This window comes from Anolis carolinensis, chromosome 2, assembly GCF_035594765.1.
Source record: "Anolis carolinensis isolate JA03-04 chromosome 2, rAnoCar3.1.pri, whole genome shotgun sequence".
NCBI classification, from domain to species: domain Eukaryota; kingdom Metazoa; phylum Chordata; class Lepidosauria; order Squamata; family Dactyloidae; genus Anolis; species Anolis carolinensis.
The window spans coordinates 68,622,433-68,648,665 of record NC_085842.1 but is presented as its reverse complement, the minus strand read 5'-3'; the positions used below and the strand labels follow the sequence as shown (position 1 = coordinate 68,648,665).

Sequence of the window (26,233 nt, the reverse complement as noted above, 5' to 3'; positions counted from 1 at the left end):
AGAGGGCCTTCTGTGTAACTGCTCCCATTCTCCCTTCCTAAAGAGATTAAGCAGGCATTCTTTTTCCTATCTTTTTATAGAAATGTGAAAATATATTTTTGTTTTGGCAGGTCATTGAGAAATGGCCATTTAGGTATAGCCATACTGCACATCTATATCAGTCTGACATTAGTTTAACTAACTATCATAGCTGTTGTCTATGGAATTTTGGACTCTGTGGTTTGGAGAGGGGTTTAGGCTTTTCTGCCCAAAAGTTCCCCATACAAAGGATTGTTACCTTGACGTGGTGCTGGGGCTTGAGCTCCTCGATGATGTCATAAGCTATACCGTGCAGAGCCACCCAAGACGGGAAGCATATGGCAGAGAGGTCAGACTAAATATGATCCCTGGGGAAGGTAATGGCAACCCACCCCAGCATTCTTGCTATGAAAACTACATGGATCAGTACAGCCAGAGAAATGTCAGTATGCCATCAGAAGATAGGACTCTCAGGTCAGAAGATGGTCAAACTGCTACTGGGGGAGGAACAGAGGACTAGTCCAACTAGCCCCAGATGTGATGATGCAGTTATCTCAAAGCTGAAAAGAAGGCTAACGGCCGACAGTGCTGGAGGTGAACGACAAATCCGATGTTCTAAAGATCAACACACTATAGGAGCCTGGAATGTAAGATCTATGAGCCAGGGCAAACTGGACGTGGTTATTGATGAGATGTCAAGATTAAAGATAGACATTCTGGGAGTCAGTGAACTGAAATGGACTGGAATGGGCCACTTCACAAAAGATGACCACCAGATCTACTACTGCGGACAAGAGGAACACCGAAGAAATGGAGTAGCCTTCATAATTAATAATAAAGTTGCAAAAGCAGTGATTGGATACAACCCAAAAAATGATAGAATGATCTCAATTCGAGTTCAAGGCAAGCTGTTTAACATCACAGTGATCCAAATATACGCCCCAACCACAGCTGCTGAAGAAGCAGAATTAGATAAGTTCTATGAGGATCTGCAGCACCTACTAGATAATACACCTAAAAGAGACATTATTTTCATTATAGGAGATTGGAATGCTAAGGTGGGCAGTCAAATGACAACCGGGATCACAGGCAAGCATGGTCTGGGACAACAAAATGAAGCAGGACGTAGGCTTTTGCCAGGAAAATTCACTGTGCATAACAAACACTCTCTTCCAACAACCTAAGAGGCGGCTTTACACATGGACTTCACCAGATGGTCAACACCGAAATCAGATTGACTACATCCTTTGCAGCCAAAGGTGGCGGACATCCATCCAGTCGGTGAAAACAAGACCTGGAGCTGATTGTAGTTCAGATCGCGAACTTCTTATTGCACAATTCAGAATCAAACTACAGAGAATGGGGAAAATACACAGACCAATAAGATATGATCTCACAAATATTCCTAGTGAATATGCAGTGGAGGTGAAGAATAGATTTCAGGGACTAGATTTAATAAATAGAGTCCCAGAAGAACTATGGACAGAACTTCACAACGTTGTTCAGGAGGCAGCAACAAAGTACGTCACAAAGAAAAAGAAAATCAAGAAGGCAAGATGGTTGTCGGCTGAGGCACTGGAAGTAGCCCAAGAAAGAAGGAAGGCGAAAGGAAACAGCAATAAGGGGAGACATGCCCAGCAAAATGCACAATTCCAGAGGTTAGACAGAAGAGACAAGGAACTATTTTTAAACAAGCAATACATGGAAGTGGAAGAAGACAATAGAATAGGAAGAACAAGAGACCTCTTCCAGAAAATCTGAAACATCGGAGGTAAATTTCAGGCAGAAATGGGCATGATCAAAAACAAAGATGGCAGGGACCTAATAGAAGCTGAAGAGATCAAGAAAAGGTGGCGAGAATATACATAAGATCTCTATAGGAAGGATAATAATATAGAGGATAGCTTTGACGGCGTGGTGAGTGAATTAGAACCAGACATCCTGAGGAGTGAGGTTGAATGGGCCTTAAGAAGCATTGCTAATAACAAGGCAGCAGGAGACGATGGGATTCCAGCTGAGTTGTTTAAAATCTTGAAAGATGATGCTGTCAAGGTGATGCATGCCATATGCCAGCAAATATGGAAAACACAAGATTGGCCATCAGATTGGAAAAAATCCATTTATATCCCCATACCCAAAAAGGCAAATGCTAAAGAATGCTCAAACTTCCGTACAGTGGCACTTATTTCCCATGCCAGTAAGGTAATGCTCAAGATCCTGCAAGGCAGACTCCAGCAATACATGGAGCGAGAGTTGCCAGATGTCCAAGCTGGGTTCAGAAAAGGCAGAGGAACGAGAGACCAAATTGCCAATATCCGCTGGATAATGGAGGAAGCCAGGGAGTTTCAGAAAAACATCTATTTCTGCTTTATTGACTATTCTAAAGCCTTCAACTATTTGGATCATAATAAACTGTGGCATGTTCTTTGTGGTATGGGGATACCAAGTCACCTTGTCTGTCTCCTGAGAAATCTGTATAAAGACCAAGTAGCCACAGTAAGAACAGATCACGGAACAACAGACTGGTTCAAGATTGGGAAAGGAGTACGACAGGGCTGCATACTTTCACCCTACCTATTCAACTTGTATGCAGAACACATCATGCAACATGCGGGGCTTGATGAATCCAAGGCCGGAGTTAAAATTGCTAGAAGAAACATTAACAACCTTAGGTATGCAGATGATACCACTCTGATGGTCAAAAGTGAGGAAGAGCTGAGGAGCCTTATCACCAGGGTGAAAGAAGAAAGTGCAAAAGTTGGGTTGCAGTTAAACATCAAGAAAACCAAGATCATGGCAACCACACCATTGATAACTGGCAAATAGAAGGAGAAAACATGGAGGCAGTGATAGAATTTATATTTCTAGGCACGAAGATCACTGCAGATTCAGACTGCAGTCAGGAAATCAGAAGACATTTACTTCTTGGGAGGAAAGCAATGACCAACCTTGATAAAAGAGTGAAGAGCACAGACATCACACTGGCAACGAAGGTCCGCATAGTCAAAGCAATGGTATTCCCCATAGTAACCTATGGATGCGAGAGCTGGACCATAAGGAAGGCTGAGCGAAGGAAGATAGATGCTTTTGAACTTTGGTGCTGGAGGAAAATCCTGAGGGTGCCTTGGACCGCAAGAAGATCCAACCAGTCCATCCTCCAGGAAATAATGCCCGGCTGCTCACTGGAGGGAAGGATACTAGAGGCAAAGATGAAGTATTTTGGCCACATCATGAGAAGACAGGAAAGCTTGGAAAAGATCATGATGCTGGGGGAAATGGAAGGAAACAGGAAAAGAGGCCAACCAAGGGCAAGATGGATGGACGGTGTCCTTGAAGTGATGGGCTTGACCTTGAAGGAACTGGGGGGTGGTGACGGACGACAGGGAGCTCTGGCATGGACTGGTCCATGAGGTCACAAAGAGTCGGAAATGACTATGTGATTGAGCAGCAGCAGCCCAAAAGTTCTAATACTATAGTTCAAGGGATTGCTGGGAAATTCTATGTTCCTCACCAGTCTACAAATCCCAGCATTCCATAAGAAGACAAGGCAGGTAAAGCAATATCAAACTGCTATACCAAAAGACAAAACCAATGTATTAAAATTAGAAGAAAAATAAAGATTTCACTTAAATATTAGGAAGAATTTCCTAACAGTAAGAGTATTGAACAGTAGACTAGACTGCCTTGGAATATTATGAACTCTCCTTTTTAAATATAGTCTTTATTAAGATTTTCCATACAAGATGTGTAATAAAAAAAGACGAGGGTGGAGGGAGGGTAGGGGTGGGGAGAAGCAAGATTGGGGAGGGGCAGGGTAAGATGAAGGTAGGGAGTGGGGTAAGGGGAAAAAAACAAACAAAAAAAAAACAAAGAAAAAAAGGGGGGGGACCCGTAGGGAATATAAAAAATGACTTCCGAGTCCTGTCCGATGGGTATGTTCCTGTTTTCCGTATATCTTATCTTTTGTCTTCATTTGGCTCTTCGGGTTCTTTCAGTCAGATATCTTCTCTGGCTTGGTGTGGGTTGTTTTATCCTTTTATTTTTCTAATATAGATTGATGTGAAAAGATAGTTAACTATAATACCGCTTTTTAATAATATGCATACATATTCCTAGTTTCTTAACAATTCTGCATGTATTTATTCACCTGTTGCCAATTAGTTTCTTTTCTTTGCTTGCCCTGGTATTTGGCTAGTAAGAATGTAAGCCTATCCATATTTTTAATTTCTGCTATCTTAATTAACCATTCTGTTTTTGAGGGTATTTCTTTTAGTCTCCAATATCTAGAATAAACAATCCTCGCTGCTGTTGTTAAATAGGTCATTATCTTCTCCTCGTTTGAACTCTCCTTTTTAGATGTCTTTAAAAGTAGTTTGAATGCCCAACTCTCAGGGTTGGACCTCATGTCCCAACTTTTTGATTCTATGACTCTTTGACTCTCCTGAGGAATTTGCAAAAGGAAACACATTCCCTGTAGACCACCATGACTGTACTGAGAACAACTGTCAGAAGGGATTAATTCTTTGATTCTATGTTAGGCAGCAGCCTTTGAAGTTAAACAAGATGAAAAAATTTCCACAGGTGCCTTAGGGGATAAGGTATTGAAAATCCTACTACAGTACTAGCAGAGGTCAGTAGAAGTGAGGCAACAGGCATTTCCAAAGAGCGCTTTCAGAATCCTCCAAACTTTGCTAATAGCCTATGTCCCACCTGTGAAGTCAGCTGCCAGACTAAGAAGAAATATGTCTGCCAATTTCAGTTTTTAAAAAAATATATTGAAATAGTATATAGGCCACTATACACTAAAGAAAAGTATTGTGGCTGCAGCTGACAAAAGGTGTATCTATGCTGTAAAGATGTGGCAGTTTTATACCACTGTACATGCCATGGCTCCATTCTACATAATCGTGGGATTTGTAGCTTGCTGAAGTAGAATTATCTTATAATCTGCTCTCAATTATTCAACAGGGAGGAAAAGAGAGTAAGGAAGGAACATTGCCTTTCCCTGTAAACTCAAGCAAAATAGACTGCAGCAGCTCATGTGTTCTTCCTCACTAATAACACTTACCATCTTGACCACACTCGTTATCGCTGTTCATTATTTAGCCTTATGAATGGCATCCAGAGGTAACTCTGCACTCACAGAAAGCACTTACTCTTACACAAGTCAAAGAATTTGATTTTCCTGCTTCTTGGCAGGGGGTTGGACTGGATGGCCTATGAGGTCTCTTCCAACTCTATAATTCTATGATTCTATGATTTTATGATTCTTCTATTCACTATGAAGCTGTGGAAAATATAATATCTATTGGTTCAATCCACCATTGAGTATAGCCTTTTATCATTTTTTGCTTAAATCTCCTTGATAATTTTATTGAAGTTTGAGCTTGAAGCTTATTTTAAATATCTGTAAATACAAGTGGCATTGGTGTCCTGGCCAGAATGGATATGAACAAGAACATTCTGTGGTGAGTGAGACCAACTATTGGTTGAATTATCTTAATTCTGTGGCATACCAGAGAAGTATTTAGTTCTATATGAGTGGATGATTATTTTAAAATGAGATCAGATTGCTAAGTCTCCGACAGAACTCTCTACCTGTTTTCACTGAATAATGAAGGGTGTTATTTATGCCCATAAAATGAATATTACTAGGCCAGAGAAATTATCATTTGCACATATTTTAATTGCAATTTACAGAAGCATCCAGAAAAACTGTGGAGTTAGGTGTATAATTAATATGTTATCTTCGTTTTACAGAAACATTTGGCAGCAAGGAACTTTTCCATAAATCTTATCTACAACTGAAAAAATGTTCACAACAGAAAAAGGGGTTCATTTGTATCTGTTTCTCATAAACAAATATGTCAGGTTTACATAAACTGCCGTGATAAAAATGAAAAATAATGGAAAAAACTGATGAAAATTTCACATAGTTTCAATAACACATATTTCGTTATAGAAACCCATGACAGGGTTTTATCCCATCTTCTTATTTTACATGCTTAGGTTAAAGCAGAAAAACTAGACAAAAATTAATACCAAATACTGTAGCCCGTTATTTCAAAATTTTATTAAACAGAATAATGGTTTTTGTTTTCATTAATGTACTTAAATATGAGACAGATTTAATAACAGTTGCATAACAAATATAAAGAATTACTGAAACCAGCTTTTTAAAAAGGCATCCCTTATCTGGATTTCCTAAATCTGAAATCCTCCAAAATCTAGCATTGTCCACTTGGGTAGCTGAGATGGTGACAACTTTGCTTTCTGATGATTCAATGAATGCAAACTAACTTCATGCACAAAATTATTATAAAATAATGTGCATAAAATTACCTTCAATTTGCGTGTATAAGGTATATATGGAACAAAAAGGAATTTGGTGTTGTGATCTGGGTCCCATCTCCAACATATCTTATTATGAATATGCAAATATTCCAAAGTCTGAAAGCCAAAAGACTTTTGGTCACAAGATTTTTTGAATAAGAAATATTTAACTTGTACTGAAAAAAAATAACTACAACAAAAACAAGTAGAAAACCAGAAAGAATAATGTATGAAATCTATTAATGGCAAGATCAAATGTTTTTAGAAAGAGAAGTGACTTGCTGGTAAGACACAAAGAAGAAGACAATTTCATATTTTGATGAGTGCTAGGAATATGCTGTTGCTAGTGAGAAACCAACCATGACCAGGCTTCCCAGGCACCCCGGAATTTAAGGGGCAGTCCCGTATTTGAACAAAATATCCATGTCCTGTAACATTCTTTCCATGGATGTCAGTTGTCCTGATTTTCCGCTATACTGAAAATAACGGCCTGCCTCTCTCCCTTCACCTCCCTCCCTCAGTTCCCAGAGTGGGAAAAGAGCAAATCAAATGCAAAAAGCTGCAGCAGTATATTTGTGGGTCCCTTTATGCACCAGAGTCTCCTCGGAGAAGAGGCCACAGAACAGGCTTGTCGCTCGCCCTTTGAATGAGCCCCTTGTTCTCTCCAGAAAGGAGAGAGAGCGAGAGAGAGGAGGGACAGGCAGGGGTTGCAGGACAGTGGTGGCAGCAATGGAGCAATGTAGAAGAAGCTGAGAAGCTGGAGAAGATCGGGGAAGGTCTGCAGGGGGAGTCATGTGGGATTGGGATGGGAGGGGTCACAGTCCCTACCTTTTCTCTGCATCTGCAAGGGGGGCATGTTGCTTGGAAGTGCCAAGATGCCTCTCTGCCGGGGGGGGGGGGGGGCTTGCTTTCCTTGGGGGGAAGAACTGTCACCCTCTCCTGGTGTAAGGGGTGGAGACAGCTATTGTGTCCCTTATTTTCACCTTTGACACCTGGCAACCCTGAATGCAATTGCATGTACAAGAGGAGCACAGGAGCTGATCTTAAAAGAGGAGTAGATTCACACAGAAAGAGACAGCCTGCCCTGTTTCCAAACTGAATTCAAATACAGGACTGTCCCTTAAATTCCGGGCTGCCTGGCAAACCTGGCTCTCACTAGCAACAGCATATACCTAGCACTCCTCAAAATATTAGATTTATAGAGTAGACTACTTCAGGTCACTCCAGAAGAGCATGTCAGAGTACAGATTCATTCAGAAAGAAAGATAAAGCCAGATCCTCCTAGTGTCAATTTCAAATGAGAGTTTCTGAACACCAAAGCCAAGCAATCCAAAAGTGACAGTGAGTACACAGGAGAAACACAAAACAAGATTTAGTCCAGGGTAACTCATAGCAAAGAAATAGTTTCCCCAAAGCAGAGTCTTATCACCACAGGTTCAAGCAAAGTCAGAAAGATCACTCCAAGTACTGTGCTTTGCTTAACCAGTCATTTATAAACTGCTGTCATCTGGAAATTTCTAGATATTGGCCTTAAACTTTTTGTCTCCTTCAGTCACAGAAGCAGCTATTTGTCTTAAATAATTCAGGTCCAGTTAATCAATGGAACATACAGAAGTACTAACACTAAGTGCTTGTCACGTTAGATTAACCAATATGATTCTGGTCATTAAAGTCGAGTTAGACCTTCTGGTTCACTTGTTGAATGATGTGCCAAAACTTGGGTAAATCCTATTGATTTAATCAGTTTACTCTAGTTAGGACTACCAAACAAGATTAAGTGAGGCAAAGGCAAATTTCTTCTGAAAAAAATGCCAAGAAAACCCTATAATAGTTTTGCCTTAGAGTCACTATAAATAAAAAATGACTTAAAAACAACATATTTTTTTTCAGCCAGTAACTTCCAAATACTGCTTAGAAGTGTGAGTGGTTATTTACTGCAGCTAGAGAAACAGGACTAGCAAAAGTTATTGCACCATTCAGTAGCATTTGTAAACTGTCTCTTATTCTATCTATTGCTGATTTTAATAACTCTTCTTTGAGCTCATAGCTCCATAAAAAAGATAACATTAGTCTGGCATAATTTATTTTTGTAAATCCACAATGGCTTTTAGTTATCGCAGTGCTTAGAGACTATTGGTTTTATAATCAGCTCTTGGATCTTTCCTGGCATTGATGTCAGGCTGATTGGGCAATATTTATTTGGGTCTTCTTTTTCTTTTTGCAGATGAGGACATTTGCCTCCTCCAATCTTCTGGAATGTCTCCTGTGGTCCAGGAATTCTAAAGATTATTGCCAGTGGTTATGAAAGTATTTCTGCCAATTCTTTTAATGCCAACTGGCCCTGAAGACTTGAATTCATTTTTAAAAGCCAGATATTCCTGTATTTTCCCTACTGCAGCATCTGATCCATTTCCCCCAGGTTGAATACTGTTTTTGTTTTCTAATAAGACCTTGACAATTAATTTTAAGCAGTTCTGCTTTGTCTCTGTCTTCTAATAATATTTCACTATCTTCTCCACACAGTGGCCCTAACACTTCTTTGTTCTTTCTTTTGCTATTCCTCAAAAAGCCCTTTTTGGACACCTCCAATTGGAACTGTTTGAAATAGTGCCTTCAGTCACTCACTTGTCTGTTATTATTACTGACCATTGGATCACACCCAGTTTTCCCTAAGTTGACTAAAATCTGTTGTTGTTTTTTTTTCCAAAATGCATTAACCTTTCCCTTTCCCCTTTATAACCAATAACAGAAGAACATGGTTACTCCCATCTAAAGATCCTGCTACTTCCATCTCATTAGCCATATAATTACTGTTAATTAGAATTCGATAGGAAATAGCTGAATCGTTTGGTTCCTCTTCCACCTTCAGAACAATGAAATTGTCTGCAAAGCAAGTGAGGAATTTGTTGGCCCGATGTTCTTGGTAGAGTTTGATTTCCAACAAATTTCAGGACATGTGAAATCTCCCATTGCTACTACATTTCTCTTTTCTAAATGTGCAGCCATCTGTTTCAAGAAGGCATTATCCAAATCCTCACTCTGTAGTTGACCCCCACAATGCTATTTCTCTTCCTCTTAATTTTTATCCAGATGCTCTCAATTTGACTACCAAATTTAAGATCTCTTCATCCTAGACATATAATACTACTACTACTCCTTTCCTGGTCTATTTCTCTGAAATAAATTATACCCTTCTCTTTCTACATTCCAGTCATGAGACTCATCTTACCAGGTTTCAGTGATACCTGTTACATCATATTTGCTTTGCTGTGTTAAGGGTACAAGTTCATCTTACAGTATTTGCTACTTTTAAAGTTGTTTTCTTATTGTACCACTGTTGGGTTCTTGTACTGTTTGCTCAATTCTCTTTATAACAGTTGGGCTGTTATCTCTAGCATATGATGAATTTCTGTCTTCAAGAATTCTTCCCCGCTCGTTTATATTTTCCCATCCCTATTATGTATATATTTTCCTTTCTAGTTTCAAATTTCCTACTTTAATTTCCAACCACATTTATTTGTTTTGCTCACTGCTATGTCCACATTACTCTTCTCTCCCCCCCCCCCCATTACTTCCATTAGGCAGCCCTACATTGAGCCTTTTAGGAATATGCTCCAATTTACTCACAAGGACCTACTTCTGGGAAGACATGTGCTGTTAAGTCATATGATTATTTTAATGAACCATTATATTCCATCTGTTATGAAGTGTAAAATAAATCCAAGCAAAAGGTAATTAACCATCCTGTTTGAATTTGTTTGTTTTGCAGTTTGGCACAACAAAAGGCTTTCAAATCAAGCTGTGAAATTCCTTATGTAGTCAAAAAATTTCTTTGTTTCGCCTGAGCAAAGTTTTCAGTGCAGGGCTGGTCCTTCAATAAGACAAAGTGAAGCAATTGGCTACAACAGCAGATGTTGAAGCTGCATAATTAATTAGGAGAAATCTACAAGACATTCCATGAGAGCTCTCTCTCTCATAAACACTCCTCTGTTTTAGGGAACAGATATTGTGTGTACAACATGCTTGTCCAATGCCCTATAAACAGCATCTCAGATGTGGTAAAAGTCTCTAATCTCTCTACCAGCACTGAAGAAAGATTCAATCCAGTCCTGTTGGCTTTCACACATGGAATGGGTTGTGGGTGCCAATTTGTCTCATGGACTAAAAGGTCTTGGGTCAATGTTGCTGGAATGGCACCCTTGTTATTGGATTTTAATGCTAGGGTATCAAACTAAATAATCTTGTGCATTTCTCCAATTTAAATAAAAGTACTAGAGTTAGAAACTGGACCTTAAAAGCATGTGTGAGGCAGTACAATTCACATTTTGTTTATTTAAAGGAAAGCTTACTTTCAATTATGTTTGTACAGGATGGCAGCCTTAACTGAATACAGTACTAGTTTTTGCCAAATGGTGCTCTTCCTCACTCCAAATTTTACAAAACAGCTGTTTATTAGTTTTTAAAAACCCAAAGAGACTGGCCAATGTAACCATTAATCAAATGCAATGTACTACTCTTAGAATTATTTCAGTAAAATAATGTATTTGCTCAGAATACATAATTCTCCCTTTTCAAAGGTCAACTGCCTGTTATTAATAAAGACAGGTGGGTACACTAATATTTTTTGCATAATATTTTTAATTAAAATATTTTCAACTGTACTGGAATTCTTTTACCCCAGGACAGAAGCTTGACATGAAACACAAAAAGAAATAAGAGGACACATCTAAAATACTGAGGAGAGAGCCCTGTTTGTGAAACTCAACTCAGGCAGGGGGAAGTCCTTTTTGAATCCCTCCGCTGCCTCCAATTGAGGAGATGTGCGCGTGTGTGAGAGGGAGGGATGGAGAATGTGTGAATGTATGACAGGGAGGATTTAGTGGATAAGGAAGGATAACCGAACTAATGGGCTTAAATGAGTAAAGATGGTAACTTATATAGAAAAGTACGGTAACTTATATAGATGGGTACGGTAACTGCCACCAACGTGAGGTAATGGTCTTCCTTCAGGCTTACAGAGAGGCAAGGAGACTGATCTTTATGAACAATAAAACTCAAGTTTATTTTGGTACATAAGCGTGTGGTTTCAATCAGTAAACGTTCCAGATCTTAAGTTACAATGTAGTCTTGCTTGAATGGATATATTTTAAATAACTTCTTTTCGAACAGTAAATAAAACACCCGGTCAACTTATATCACCAGCCTTTCCCCTGAGTGAACAATAAGCTGCCGTCCTTAGCTGATTCCCACAGCTCCTAATCTTTCCAAAACCTAACAGCAACTGATCCTCTCAGAACCTTATCAGCAACTGAACTTTTAAAAAGGGAATATGCTCCAACTGTCAACTTAGCCACGCCCCCTTTCTTCTCCCAAGGGAAGCTGTGTTACCACGGCAACCTACCAAACGCTGCTTCTAGCTGGTTTCCATGTCAGGCTTTTCCTTGCTAATATATAACTCCCTTTTTCCTTTAACAAACAAATAAATAAAATCATATCAATAATCTCTGTTTAACACATAACCTCTCTACAAATACATTACTAACATTTTGTTGGGAAAGGGCTTTGTAATAAGTTATTCAACATGTAAGGAAAAATGTTTGTTCCTCTTTTCTTCATCATGTTCTAAGATTTTTGTATTGACATAGTATAAAAAAAAGCAATTTATATAGTCCACTTTTAACTGGTTTCATTTTCAGAAGCTGTGTATGATTATTAAACTAATCAACCTTTAATTAATATAACTGCCCTCTAGACAAATGCTACCCAATTTACTATGAAAAAGTAATACAATTAGAAGAAGCAACCATTTGCAAAAATCTTCAGTGCTATTCCATGGGAACTAGTAATATTAATTATGTCTTTTGGTAATCAGCACATCCAGTTAAAAATTAAAAGGAGAAGCATATTGTTCAAAAACAGAGTAGCAAAAATATATATCCTTTTTGTATTGGGAGAGCTAGTTATAAAGTCAGCTATGTATATAATGAGTGCCAGTGAAATTAACGGAAATATTATAAAGATGTTTTCACTCTAATGGATAATAAAATAAGTATTTTGGCCTATAGTTAGAATTAAGGACTCATTTTTACAAATCTGGACAAGTGACTGACTTTATCTGATGGGTTGCTATGCATGTTCTTTTTATAAGCTGATTAAAATCTGTGGGCCAGTTAATGATCATGTTGCTTACCTTAGTTGCTGGCTGAAAATCAGCATCAGATTTGCCCATGCCAATTTGATATGCCAACTGGGATGTAAAGGTAAAAATAAAGGTCTCCCCTTGACATCAAGTCTCATTGAGTCTGACTCTGGGGAGTGATGCTCATCTCTATTTCTAAACCAAAGAGATGACGTTGTCTGTAGACATCTCCTAGGTTATGTGGCCAGCATGACTGCATGGAGCACTGTTACCTTCCCACCAAAACAGTACCTATTGATCTACTCACATTTGCATGTTTTTGATCTGCTAGGTTGGCAGAATCTGGAGCTAACAATGGGATCTCACTCCATCCTGCAGATTCTTTTTAAAAAATTATTGTTATTAAAGTTTCAAATATTAAATACAATGAAAGTGTGAGAACAATTTTTCGATAGGAAAGGTGGGTGAAAAGATAGAATAAATCAAGAAAAAGGAGGAAAAAACCACACCAACAGTTCATTAAAATCCAAAAAGAAGGGAAAGAAAAAAATTAAAAATATTAAAAAGGAAAAAGAAAAAAATACATTAGATTTTCGTTATTGTTATTCTTGTTCCTGTTTCAAGTTTGCCTCAGCCTTGACAACCTTGCTGCCTTGATTGTTACGAAGTATTTCCAGAGGATTGAACTCAGTTTCCTGACAGCCTTGTTTCCCTGTTTCAACTCATGGACTTTGATTTCTTGGGAGAGCTATCGAGCTCTCATTGTGGATTATAATATCGGACCTTTCCCTTCACCCATTTGGAACCATCATTGACTTTCTAAAAAGAACTATTCCTTACCCAGACTCTATACTTAATTTCCTTTGGATTTATAATTGTTTTAATAAAGATATAGTGTGTTATATTGGCTTTTGTCTGGTTTTCGAGTGCTCACGCTGCCTTAGGGTGCAACAATAACCCTGTTGGATTCAGTAAAATTACCCAATAATATTGTTTTAGTCTTTTCCTCCCTTCATGATACTCCTGGTGTATTTAAAAATATTTATTTGCTCTTGTTTATGTAATCTTCAAAGATAGACCAATCGGTCATTTTTATACCTTTACCATTGCTCTGTTTTAACAAAAGTCAGTTTATCCATATTCTTAATTTCCAGAATTTTATCTAACCATTGTGTCTTTGTTGGAATTAATTCTTGTTTCCACAATTTTGCAAACAACATTCTTGCTGCCGTAGCAAAAAAAGTGAACAGTTTATCTTTGTTAGAGTCCTTAAAGAGCTGGAAGTCGAACATTCCTAACAAATAAAATTCTGATTTCATTGGGAAGTCAATATTCCTTGCCCATTTAATCATTGAATTTTTTATCTCCTCTGTTTCAATTGCCTAACCAATTAACTTTTCGTAGATTTTTGATATTGTTTTCTTTTCTATCTCCAATATATTGTCCCAAAAGCCTTTTTTTCTGTAAATTTTTGTGTCCTCCTTGAAATATTCTTTAATGTGTCTGTATTGAAACCATGAAACCTGATTGAATTGTTGTGATATTTCCTCTTGAGGTTTTACTTGAAACATATTATTTCTTTTAATTAAAATATCTTTATATCTAGGCCAATTTACCCATCCCAAAAGTCTTCTGTGATTTGCTTCTAGAGGGGAAATCCACATTGGGGTCTTAGTATATAAGTAACTTTTGTATTTATCCCAAATTTTTATTAGTGTCAATTGGATAAAATGATTACCAATTTTTTTTTCCAGTTCTGACATCCCATACCACAAATAGGAGTGCCAACCTTTATGTAAATCAAACCCCTCTAAGGTTAAAATTTTCATATTTTTGAGGTTTGCCCACTCCTTTATCCATAATAGTACACATGATTCATAGTATATCCTCAAGTCTGAGAGACCGAAGCCTCCCCTTTTTTCGGTGTCAGTCATAATTGCAAATTTTATTCTTGGTCTTGTATCTTTTCAAAGAAACTTCATTATTTCTTTTTTTCCAATCATTAAACAGTTTCATGTTTCTTATAATCGGCAAATTTTGAAACAAAAATAGTAATTTAGGGAGAAGATTCATTTTAACTGCCACTATTCTTCTCAAAAAAGATAAATTTAGATGTCTCAAATTTTCTAATTCCTTCTTTCTCTCTTTCCATTTATCCAGTGCAGAGAGTGGGTATTCTTTAAGAATGACAATCTGGGTTTCTTTATGGAGTAGTGGCATCAGAGCATTTTGTTTCAGGACCTCATCTTGTATCTTCTTCTTTACAAAATTCACTAGGACATCTCTTGGTGCGTTATTTCTTCTTGAGTAGTTGGTCTGGACACTAACGACACAATCTAGTTCATTATCTATCTCTTGTCTGGGAAGATTTAGTAAATTGGCTAGTTCTCTAATGTTTTCTCCAACTTCCTCAATTACATTTCTAAATCTTAATTGATATTCCATTTCGTTGTATTCTCATTGTTCTTCTTATTGTCTAAATTTTACATCTTTTTAAATTTTAGTTTGAGTTTTTCTATCTTCATATTATCAGATTTTAAATTTTTATATGTCCTAATGCTTTGTTCAGATCTTCTTTTGTGTTACCCAATTCTTTCTTTAATTCTCTCTTCAAATCTGCCGTTTCTTCTTGCAATGTCTCTTGGAAAACCTTCTGTTGTAATTCATGTTTTATTACATTTGCTTGGAATTCTTTTTGAAAATTAGCTTGTTTTTCAGAAAGTTTATGGATTTCCTGTAAGATATCTCTCGTGCTGACTTCATCAGCTAACGAGGCCCTTCTGGGAAAGCCCTTATAAACCTTTAATTCCTTCTCAAAATTTGATCTTTGATTACCCATTTTTTCCTCCAAATTTGAATAAATTATTAGTTTGATCCAATTATCCCTCCAGTCAAAGGCAAAATTTCAGCTAATAATTATCAATTAACAGCAATTGATTAATATTAAATCAATTATTAATCTTTAACTCCCCACAATTAATTATCCCTCTTATCAATTCATATTCTTCAATATTTAATATTTGGTTTTTTAATATTTAACATTAGATCCTTACTTGTTCTCTACTCTTCCTTGTTCTCTTGCCTTCCTCCCACTCTGAATTCTTAAATGCTTGAATTCTTTTTTAACCTTGGTGCCTCAGTCCCTAACTCTTTTGGATCTTCCTCTTTGCTTTTGTTTTTAAACTCCCTCCTTTCTTGTCAACCTGTCTAGCCAGCTCCTTCTCCCCCATCTTTTCTCGCCGTCTGCATCGTCCTCCCTCCACCAATCCTCATCTTTCCTCATCGTCCTCATCGTCCCTGTGGTTCCCGATGCCTCACATTAACTCCAGCTCACTTTACTGTGTTTCCAAGATCCCCGTCTTCTTCTCTCGCCGCACTCCATTTCCACCTTCTCTTCTTCTCCAATCTGCCTCTTCACTTCCCTGTTATAGTCCTCTTGAATCTCCCAGTCAGTCTCCTTCACTTTAACCTTTCTCATTTTGGCCCTTCTGTCTTGTCTTTATTCTATGGTTAGTTCTCTTAGTCCTCCGAGTGTTACCACAACTTGCTTCCCCCTTAACTTCCGGATCTCTATTCTTCCTGTTTCTGGGAAGATCACTCCAAGACCCTCCCAGTCCAGACTTCTCCTTACCGACCTCCTTCCGTTCTTTCCAAGTAGAGAGGGGGAAGAGTCTATCCTCTTTCATCACTTCCCCTTACATGCCGTGTCTGCCTTGTTTATGAAGAAGGGGAGCGATAAACAAAACAAAGATGTCTCCAAGGTCAGTAGTTTCTTCTTTGGGAAATGTCTTACAAGTTTCTTTTAGGCTCTAAATGGTGGCTACCTTTTTTTAAAAAAATTCTAGTTGATCTTATATTAATAATAGCTCCATTTCACAGTTATTCATTCTTCTTTTCCTCTCCCACTTCCATTAATAAATTAATGAATTAGTCCAATTAGTCCCTCTATAAATTTATCCTCAGTATCTTAACTCCAGACCTCCGGCCCTGTATCACGCCTTCTCCCAATTTGATTCATTCATTCAATTTAAAACCTTTGTTCCTTCTTCTCTTTGTCCCATCTCAGGGCAGCTAAATTGATTAAAGTGGGAGGAAATATTGTGGCTCAGGAGGTGAACTTTTTTCATATAGACTTACCCCAGGCCAATGCCTCAGCCTCTTTCTTCTTCTTCTTCTTCTTCTTCTTGAAATTATAAAATGAGTGGAGCTGACAGTCAGTGTGGCGATTGCCTGCCGCTTCTCAATGTGCGGACCGCTTGCCTTAATTCCTCTGGGCCCTCTCGTGCACCCCTCCTTGGGGGAAGAGTAGACTCTGGGGTCTTCAGAGGGTCTCCCTCCAACTCACTCTGTGGAGGGAGAGGGAGCAAACAGCTCAACCTGACCTCAGCACAATCAGTGGCTTGATGACAACCCTCATCAAGTCCATCCTGTCGCCATCTTCGCTCACCGGAAGTCCTCCATACTGCAAGTGGATAAAGGTAGGTGGGCAGGGCTAAGTACAGCAGACTCTAGTTGCCTTCATACTGCTTATAGAGTAGTAGCTTAAGGAATGGTACTGCCTAGTCAATTTTTACACCTAGGGATGGGTGATAATTTATTGGTTCCACTTTGAAAGTAAAATTCTTTCATTCAAACCACCCAATTTGCAATCAGAAATCTGTGTGTTTCATTTGCCATGTGGTTTGCATGATTATAATGAAATGTATTCAAGAATTTGCACATTTGAAAAATGTGTACTGGAAAATAAGCCATTCATATAATCAGTTGGGAAATTAAAAATCTATCTCTCTCTCTCTCATTCTCTCTCTCTCTCTCTCTCTCTCTCTCTCTATATATATATATATATATATATATATATATATATATATATATATCCCAAAATGAGTTTTAGAGGAGGGGGTACAAACATAAATTTGTTTTTATATGCTTTCAAGTCATTTCTCAGTTATGGTTACTCTAAGGTGAAACTATCAAAGGATTTTATCTGCAAGATTGGTTAAGAGGAGGTTTGTCATTGCCTACCTCTGAGGCCAAGATCACCCAATGGGTTTCCATGGGTGGAGATTTGAACTCCGGTCTCCAGAGTCGTAGTCCAATGCTCAAAAATATGTACGTATTTTAGGAAGGGTGGACATTTACAGTGGGAAAGTGGGATGGTGTGATGGCAGCAGTGAAAAAATGAGAACGTAAGTGTTATATCTTCAAGTCAACATGCATTCTATCACAACTTGTGAGCTGTGAACTAAATGAAATTTGTGAATGGCTTGTCTTACGTGCTTTTTATGATAGCTTTCTATGATACCGCAAATTTATGGCAAGATATCTGGTGTTATGTGTATCTTTCCTACCATATTCCTGATAAAGTGGAAGCTGAAACTAATAGAGGAGAAAGTAGGAGTGAAGGGAGGACCCATATTGCAGTGCCTGCCACTTCTGTGTAAATAATACTGAATAATGTCTGCAGAGACTGTGTGTAGCTGGCTCTACAGAAGCAGTGCAAGATGTCTCTTTTCCTCTAATGTGGTTCACAAAATAACATTCTCAGCCTCCTCCTGTACAGTTGAATGTTTTCCATAGATTTTGTGGCCTCTCCCCCTCTAGATGTTATGTGATACTTCCCTTATGGCCTTTATGTTCTGGAAGGCTGTGATATTCTTTATTATGAGGAAACCCCTCAAATAAGTTTGGTAAAGTACAACTCTCCACAGAGTGGAGTTTGCATGATCTAATCCTACATCTAACAAGGAAATAATGCAAAACCAGTCAATGAAATGATATGAGGAATAAGAAGAAAATAATGAGTGGTAAAACAAATATTAAAAAGCAAATGAAATTCTACAAGCTTCGTCATTAACATCTAGTAGATTCTGAAACCAAGATAATAATATGTAGGGTGGTATTATTAATATTATTATATGTTATCAAGTGCCATGAAATACTCTGAACACTTGGAATGAAAATGAGATAAGAGTAATCATCGATAAATATGCAGATAGAATATCTACTTCATATTGCCAGATGTTAGATGCAGCATATTCTGAAAAGGCATGTGAACTTCAAATTCACATAGTCAGGAATATGAAAAAAGAAATATGAGAAAGTCAAATTTACTTGTTTGTGATTATACACACTATTAAGATGAGATTTATGATATTCTTATTTCATTGCAGGTATCCGCCCTAAGTCCTCTCGGGGAGATAGGGCAGAATATAAATAAAGTCTTATTATTATTATTTTATTGAAAGTATATTTAATTACTTAGTTTACACTTTGCCTTTCTCCCCATAATGGAGCCTAAGATAACTCATAATATTAAGGTGACATTGTAATTAAAACAGAAACCTTCACACCTACTCAGCATATTGTACAGTGCTACGAATAAATTCAGATTTGAGTATTCAAAATCAACATCAAAGGGAACTTTAAAATAATACAATTAAACACTAACAAGGCAGATGGTTAGATGTTATAAATCCTTTTAATTTCATCTGTCCAAATTCTGACTATGGAATATTGTTTGACAAATCTAACAAGGGAAAGAATTCTGTCTACTTTCTTGCTTTTGAAATTGAGAAAATTGTTGATGAAAAAAGTATTTTATCTATTGATGCAAGAGTTGAATTGAATGTTCCATGCCAGAGAGCAGACTACTAATATCGGCTTTGATAGGATGGTGGCAACAATGAAAGAGGTGTTTTGCCTTTATGCTTTGCTGGTGTTGTTCCCAAGAACTTCATCCTAGCCACTGTTGGACAGAGGATGGGAGATTGCAGTTAGTTCTGTATACAATAGGCAAATCTTCAGTCTTTTATGCCACATCTGACTTTTTCAAAACACTTTTTTTCCAATCCCATTTATGATTTTTGATATGTTGTTGTCAAAGACAAACAAACTCACAAAGAAATGAAAGCACACAAAAATACACAGGTGCCCAATAACTATACTATCCCCAGACACCAAGTCTACCAGATGCTCATTATATATTCTTTATCACATTGTTCAGGAATACACACAACACAGAGAATTGCATTGTGTTTGTAGTGGAGACTTACACAAAGGCATGCTGTTCCATGACTGTATTGGTGTTTAATGTGCAACACATATTAAATATCCTTGCTTATTTTTAAAATGGAGATATTTTCATGTACCATGAAAATGAAAGATGAGTTAGGGATCTAATATTGTCTAGTGGTTTAAATACTAGATGTTGCATGGAAGATGTGCTTCAGTCCAATTGTTTCATATAAGAGAAATGGTTCTAGTACACAGGTATCTGTATCAACCTCCACATGAAAAAGCAGATGCTGCACATTAGCATTCCCTCATGTGGAAATATCTGCTCTGTCTTCAGAAATTCAAATACACTGAACAAAAGATGCTTACAGTTTTAACTGACTCATGAACTCCACGGGTGGCCCTGGGAAGTCACACATCCTAAAGTGAAATGGGAATCTCATGGTTTGTCTTGTAGGGTTCACATATTGATGATTGAGATTACAAAATATACAAAATGTTCAAAGGATTTGGGATGGAAGAACAAGTTATTCAAAGTAAGGGACATAATTCAGCATAACTAAAAGGCAATCTGTTTATTCTGTGGGGCAGTGATGTCATGGCAAAATAGTCATTTTAAAAAGGGGAGCCATCTGGCAATGTTAAATGACAAAGACTTTTGCAAGTCTTTTGTCATTTATATTTAGACAAGTACTTGGCATGCATCAGTGAGCAAAGCTGCAGATCAAGAGAAATGTATAATCAAAGCTAGAAGCAGCAGAACACCAATAATATTATTTGGAATAGGGATGCGGGGAGGGAAGCAAACAGAAGTGAAGAAACTGTGAGAGGTGTAATTACATGGGAGGCATTGCACTTATATTTGCAATTCTTTGCAATCTCCATTCTGTTGCTCTAAATATTAGTATCAAACCCTCCATATTAGGGCGTGAAAAACATGTCAAACTAGAATGAAGGAGAACTCAAATCATGCCATGAAGTTTGTTGAATGATAGTAGACAGACAGTGTTTATCAAAATTATCTTCTGGAGTTGCTGTGAGGATAAAAGGTGAAGGAAGACAATTATGCATTACTGAACACTGTAGTCAACATATATTTGATGCTAAACATATGAACATTTTTAGTAGATGAAAAATGGAATGAAATCTGCTCATTAGCATATGGAGGGGTGGATGATTAATTAATGAGGGATCACTTCCAGATCCTGATTGAGAACTGGGCTGTATCTGGGCTCTGTTAGTCTATGTCAGCCCAATTTACCACCATGAGCTACATAATCCAACCCACAACTATGTTGAACTTCAATTGGCTTTTGTAAATTACTGTGGACATTTATTTAGATTTTATGGCACTATATAATTCTTGTCTTATTCTGTCTGATTATATTGGTTTAATTTATCGATGTTATGTTCAATTCACTGGTATTAGGTTTAATTTGATGTTAGGCTTTTAACACTGTTTTCATATGTGGGGTCTTGTTGGGATTTAATGCCAATGTTTATCTGTTTTATGAAGTCATTAAATGTATGTCATTGTTTGTTGAAATCCGCCCTGAGTCCCTTCGGGGAGATAGGGAGGAATAGAAATAAAGTTTTATTATTTTTATTTTATTATTTATTTTATCCATACAAAAAAGATAGCTATACAGTTTATCCTCTCAAAATAGAAGCTGAATTTCAGTTGATCAAATCAGTCATGATGTTTTTTTCTTGACTTTTAATTGTATGTTATGTGGGCCCTCAACTGGTACAGCATTTCTCTCTGTAGAAAATGTAAATCATTTCTATGACTACTGTACAGAAAAGTCCCTTTTCTCAATCATGTAAAAGTAATTTTGACTTAGAATCAACAAATGTAATATTTCTACTTTATTCCTGTTGGGTAGTCATAATTTATTTAATCTATGCATATGATAAAATTTTACCTGGGACACATTTTTTTACTTTGTTACCCATGTCTCCTCATGGTTCAAGGCAGGATACAACACAGTTAAAACTACCAGATAAAACAAAATACACACACACACACACACACATTTATATATACATACATAATACAAAGATTAAAATATAATATTAATGAAATGTAAACTTAAAATCCATAGTTTAAAATTGACTGCGTAGTGGGTAGGCCTGCTAGAAGAGCTAGGTTTTAAATTTTGACAACACATTTAGCTGTCAAATCTTATCCAGTAGGGGTTTTTTTCATGTCAGGAGCTACTTGAGAAACTGCAAGTCGCTTCTGGTGTGAGAGAATTGGCCACAAGGACATTTCCCAGGGGGATGCCTGGATGTTTTACCATCCTGTGGGAGGCTTCTCTCATGTCCCTGCATGAGAAGCTGGAGCTGACAGATGGGAGCTCACGCCGCTCACCGGATTTGAACCGCCAACCTTTCAGTCAGCAGGCCTACCAACACAAGGGTTTAATCCATTGTGCCACCGGGGGCTCCTTTCCAGTAAATCATCCCACAGTCTAGGAACAGGCAATGAAAAGATCCTCTGGGTGACAGTTGCCAGTCGGCTTCTGTTGGTTGAAGTAAACATCTCTCAAGTATTCATGGAGAATTATACAGGAGAAGGTGATCCTGTAAGTAACCTGGACCCAAACCATGAAGGACTTTAAAATTCATTAGCAACACTTTGTACTTTTTTCCAGGAACGAAATACCTAGCAGCCAATGGAGTGATTTTAGCACAGGATAAAAATGCTCACTCCTAGATGTTCCCATGACCAATCAGACTGCCATATTTTGAACTAATTTGAGTTTCCAAACTTTGTACAGAGGTAGCCCAATGTATAGTTCACTGCAGAAGTTCAACATTGAGGCCAGCAGGTGTAGTATCATCTTTAGGTCTTCCAATTCTAGGAAAGGGCCATGCAGACTTCCAAAGGGATTTGTAATCCAATAGTTATTTGACAAACTTCCAGTATTTGCAGTCCTAGATATTAACAATATGGGCTTAATCAAGGCCCACACTACATACCTATGGTTGCGTTCCGCTGGATATGTGACAATTGGTACATACCTGATATAAACCCATTTTCCTGGGATAGTTTAAAACAAAAAGGTGCTCATGAACTACGTCCATTCTATGTTCAAAACTGTTGTGAGGAATTAAATGCTCAACATTTCTGAAATCCCAGTGGGGTTCTGTAGCATCTTGTACTGATTCCTACAACATAAAAGATGATATTTACCTCAAACTCTGCACCACAGGACAGCTGGTTCCTGCCAAAGCCTGTTAAAATAAGTTGCTCTTTTGCAAAGTGATTACATGATGGCAGCTTGAAAGCAATTTGGAGTTCTGCTCTATGTATTTAGCTGCCAGTGATCCAATCTGATTCTGATTTGAACATCCTCCTTCAGTTACAGCTGGGGAGGGAAATCCAACCATGCAAATTACTTTCATATTTGTACCCCTTGTGGTTGAGTGAAGTTCCGCAGAATAAACTGTAAGACTATTAATTAATTTTCCAGCGAGTCATTCACAGTTTTTTCTACCATTGGCTAGATTCCTCACACCCCCCCCCCCCCAGTATACAACAGTGAAGTACAGATGGTTGCTTCCTTAGCAGAGTGAGATTTCCCCATCTTTTCGCAGAATGTGATGAAAAGTTCAAATTTGTGTTATATGCAACAATACAGAAATCTAGCCTTTAACAATGTGCGACATTTGTCCCCCCACTCCATTGTCTCCAACAGAACTTCTCTTGTGAACACAAATGACTCATCTCCCAACAAACTTCCAGTTATGTTCTCTACCAAGACTGACTTAATTTGCACTTCAGCTCTAAAGATTAAAAACAAAATCTTCTGGGACATTTTGTACACAGCCTCTGACTGAGTTGAGACGAGGCCTGTATTTATCACTCATTATCATAATTCAATTGTTGTGCTCTGGGAGATTCTAAGCAGCTTGGGTTACTTTAAAGAGAAATGCTGACAGCTACACTAACCATGACCAGATACTCTGAAAATTAAGGAGGGAGGGAGGAGAAAAAATTGGCTATTGACTGCTACAAGATGGCCATTATTTCTGACAATAATATCCCTGTAGCTATGAAGAGATGCCAAAAGCTGCCTGTACCTTTGAACACTATGTAGAATACTGACAATTGAACTAGAAATGATTACACATTCAGCAGATGACACATCATGAAAAATATCTGAAATAGCTCATTCAGTAACAACTAGGACAGAGTCCATTAATTTGAAGACAAACTCCATATCTACACACATATCAGAGAATCATCACAGTGAATGTGAAGGCATCAAGAGCAACTGTGAACCTCCCATTTAGGTTGGCCAGGTGTCCTTAACTGATGACAGCCTTCTATTTGAACAGCTAGAAAGAAGCACGGCCAAGGTGAGCAGGCTACCAATCCACATTTTAGTCATTATGTTGTCCCACAATAGCAATCCCAAATGTCTTCTCAGTAAAATGTAAAGTCTCTATTATTTCATTTTCATTTGTAAAGACAAATCGTTAGTTTAGTTTTCTCCTCATGCAGGAGAAAATAGTGGCCTTGCTGTATTTAAATATATTCAAAGAGATGTATAGGAATCATCAAGTGGAAAGATGCATGTTCTTTTGCAGAAAGCAAACATGTTTTCAGTGTGGAAAACATGTTTCCTTCACATTTTCTGTGCAGACACACAATTCCCCCCCCCCTTTTTTTTTTTTTTTTTTTTTGCATAATACCGACATGCATTTCTCTGCAGAATAATTCTTCTGTATCACATCAGGATATTCAAATGCTGGGTAAGACTGACATAATTTCTTGATGGTTAGGATTTTTTTTCAATCTGGAAATGGATCATTGTGAATATTGTTTCCATTCATACCTCTCATACTCATCCTGAAATATTTCTTACTTCATGACCCACTTCCACGAAGTTTCTTTTTGACCCTTACAATATGTTTTGCTATGCATTGGTAATAGTAACTAGAGGTCCTTTCACATGAAACAATAATAGCACTACAAATCCACTTTAACTGCAATGGCAAAATTCTGTTGCATCCTGGTGAAGTTTGATAAGGCACTGTGGGAATTCTAAGGCTGAGAAGTCTGAATACCTCTTCCTAAACTAAAAATGCTAAGATCGTATAGGATGTTGTAATGGCAGTTGAAATAGAATCATTTTGCCATAAAGGTGTGATGTGAAAAGATTTATACAAACATGAGACACGTTGTATTAAAATATAGTGATCACTTCTAAATTTGAATCTATACATACAAATTAGCATGTATACATTTCTTGGCCCTCTTTCTTTTGATTTTTGAGTGTGTATGTGTGTGTGAAATATAAATAGCCACCTTACTCCCTGTACCAGCTAAATAATTGTTTCTTGTTTTAGAAACTCATTGTCCTCCTTTTACTTTTCCTCTTCTTTTGCAATGTTACTGCTCCAAAGCAAAAATCTATGCTTATACCATTGTTAACAGCATCCAGATCTTCCTGAGCAACTGCCACCTTACATATGATATATCATGCACATATGAATTGTAAAATCATGGAATTATAAAATAAATAAGGTTATCTACTTCAGCTCAGTATTAAAAACATATGTTAATACACCCCTGCTCCATAGCATTTTCTGTAAGCAATTCAGTGAAGTATACTATCTGTAAAAATTTGACTTGGTATCATTATGATAACCATCACCCCTCGCTCCTCCTTGCTGTTTTATTGCTCTCTTACACAATCCATTTTGATGAAGTTGCCTTTTCCACACCTCCCAACATCATTATGAGATTTGGACCGTGTTTCTAGTTCACATGTCTTTCAAGCTGTGGTATAAATCTGATAGGTTTCAATATATTCAAAAGATGGTTGCTTGAGGGCAAATAAGTAACTCACCCATTTCTGTATTTATTGTGCCTTTCAGCCCTCAAGACCCAGTGAGTGTATCATCAAAGGATTAAAAGTATGGAAGATCTACTAATCTGTTTCTCCCCCAAACATAGAAACAACATATGTGAAATTCAAAGCCATTGTGCTATAATGACTTTTACCAGAGAAATCAGCATTTCAAATTCCTGCTCCCTTAACCTGATTTAGGTGTCTCTGAGGAAGGAATTAAAATATAGGTAACTATAGAATGTGTATCAATATTTTAGCTCATTCTGAGCTATCACATGGGTAAGTGTAGCTTGCAATTACAGAAATCCTAATTCTAGGTCTGAAAAGGGTGGAAATATAGCCACAGCAAAGTGGTGATATATCAAAAATTGCACACTTCCTGAAGAATACATTTTAAAAATTACTGTAAAAATTCATGCAAGAGGATTACTGGGGCCGGGCTGTGGCGCAGCTGTTGAGCAGCTGCCTTAAATCACTCTGACCATGAGGTCATGAGTTCGAGGCCAGCCCGTGGCGGGGTGAGCACCCGTCAATTAAAAAAAAATAAAAAATAGCCCCTGCTCGTTGCTGACCTAGCAACCCGAAAGATAGTTGCATCTATCAAGTAGGAGATAAGGTACCACTTATAAGTGGGGAGGCAAGATTAATTAATTTACGACCTGGAATGAGGAAGTGCCGTCAGTGTGGATGATGAAGCAGTTGCTCCCCCCTGTGGCCAGAATCGAACATCCCCTCAGAAGAAGGTTAACTTGCCTCTGCGTGTGTGTCTCTCAGTCTCTGTTTGATGTGTTTATGGGCATTGAATGTTTGCCCTATGTGTGTTATAATGTGATCTGCCCTGAGTCCCCTTCGGGGTGAGAAG

General features: G+C 37.7%; 1 protein-coding gene across 1 annotated transcript; it reads left to right on the top strand.

The window, feature by feature from the left end:
• The first annotated feature begins 230 nt into the window (after window positions 1-230).
• Window positions 231-1,236, top strand: LOC134297185 (craniofacial development protein 2-like). Its single transcript, XM_062974313.1, has one exon. The coding sequence runs from the start codon at window positions 399-401 to the stop codon at window positions 1,200-1,202; it is 804 nt and encodes a 267-aa protein (XP_062830383.1). The 5' UTR covers window positions 231-398; the 3' UTR covers window positions 1,203-1,236.
• The last annotated feature ends 24,997 nt before the right edge of the window (window positions 1,237-26,233 follow it).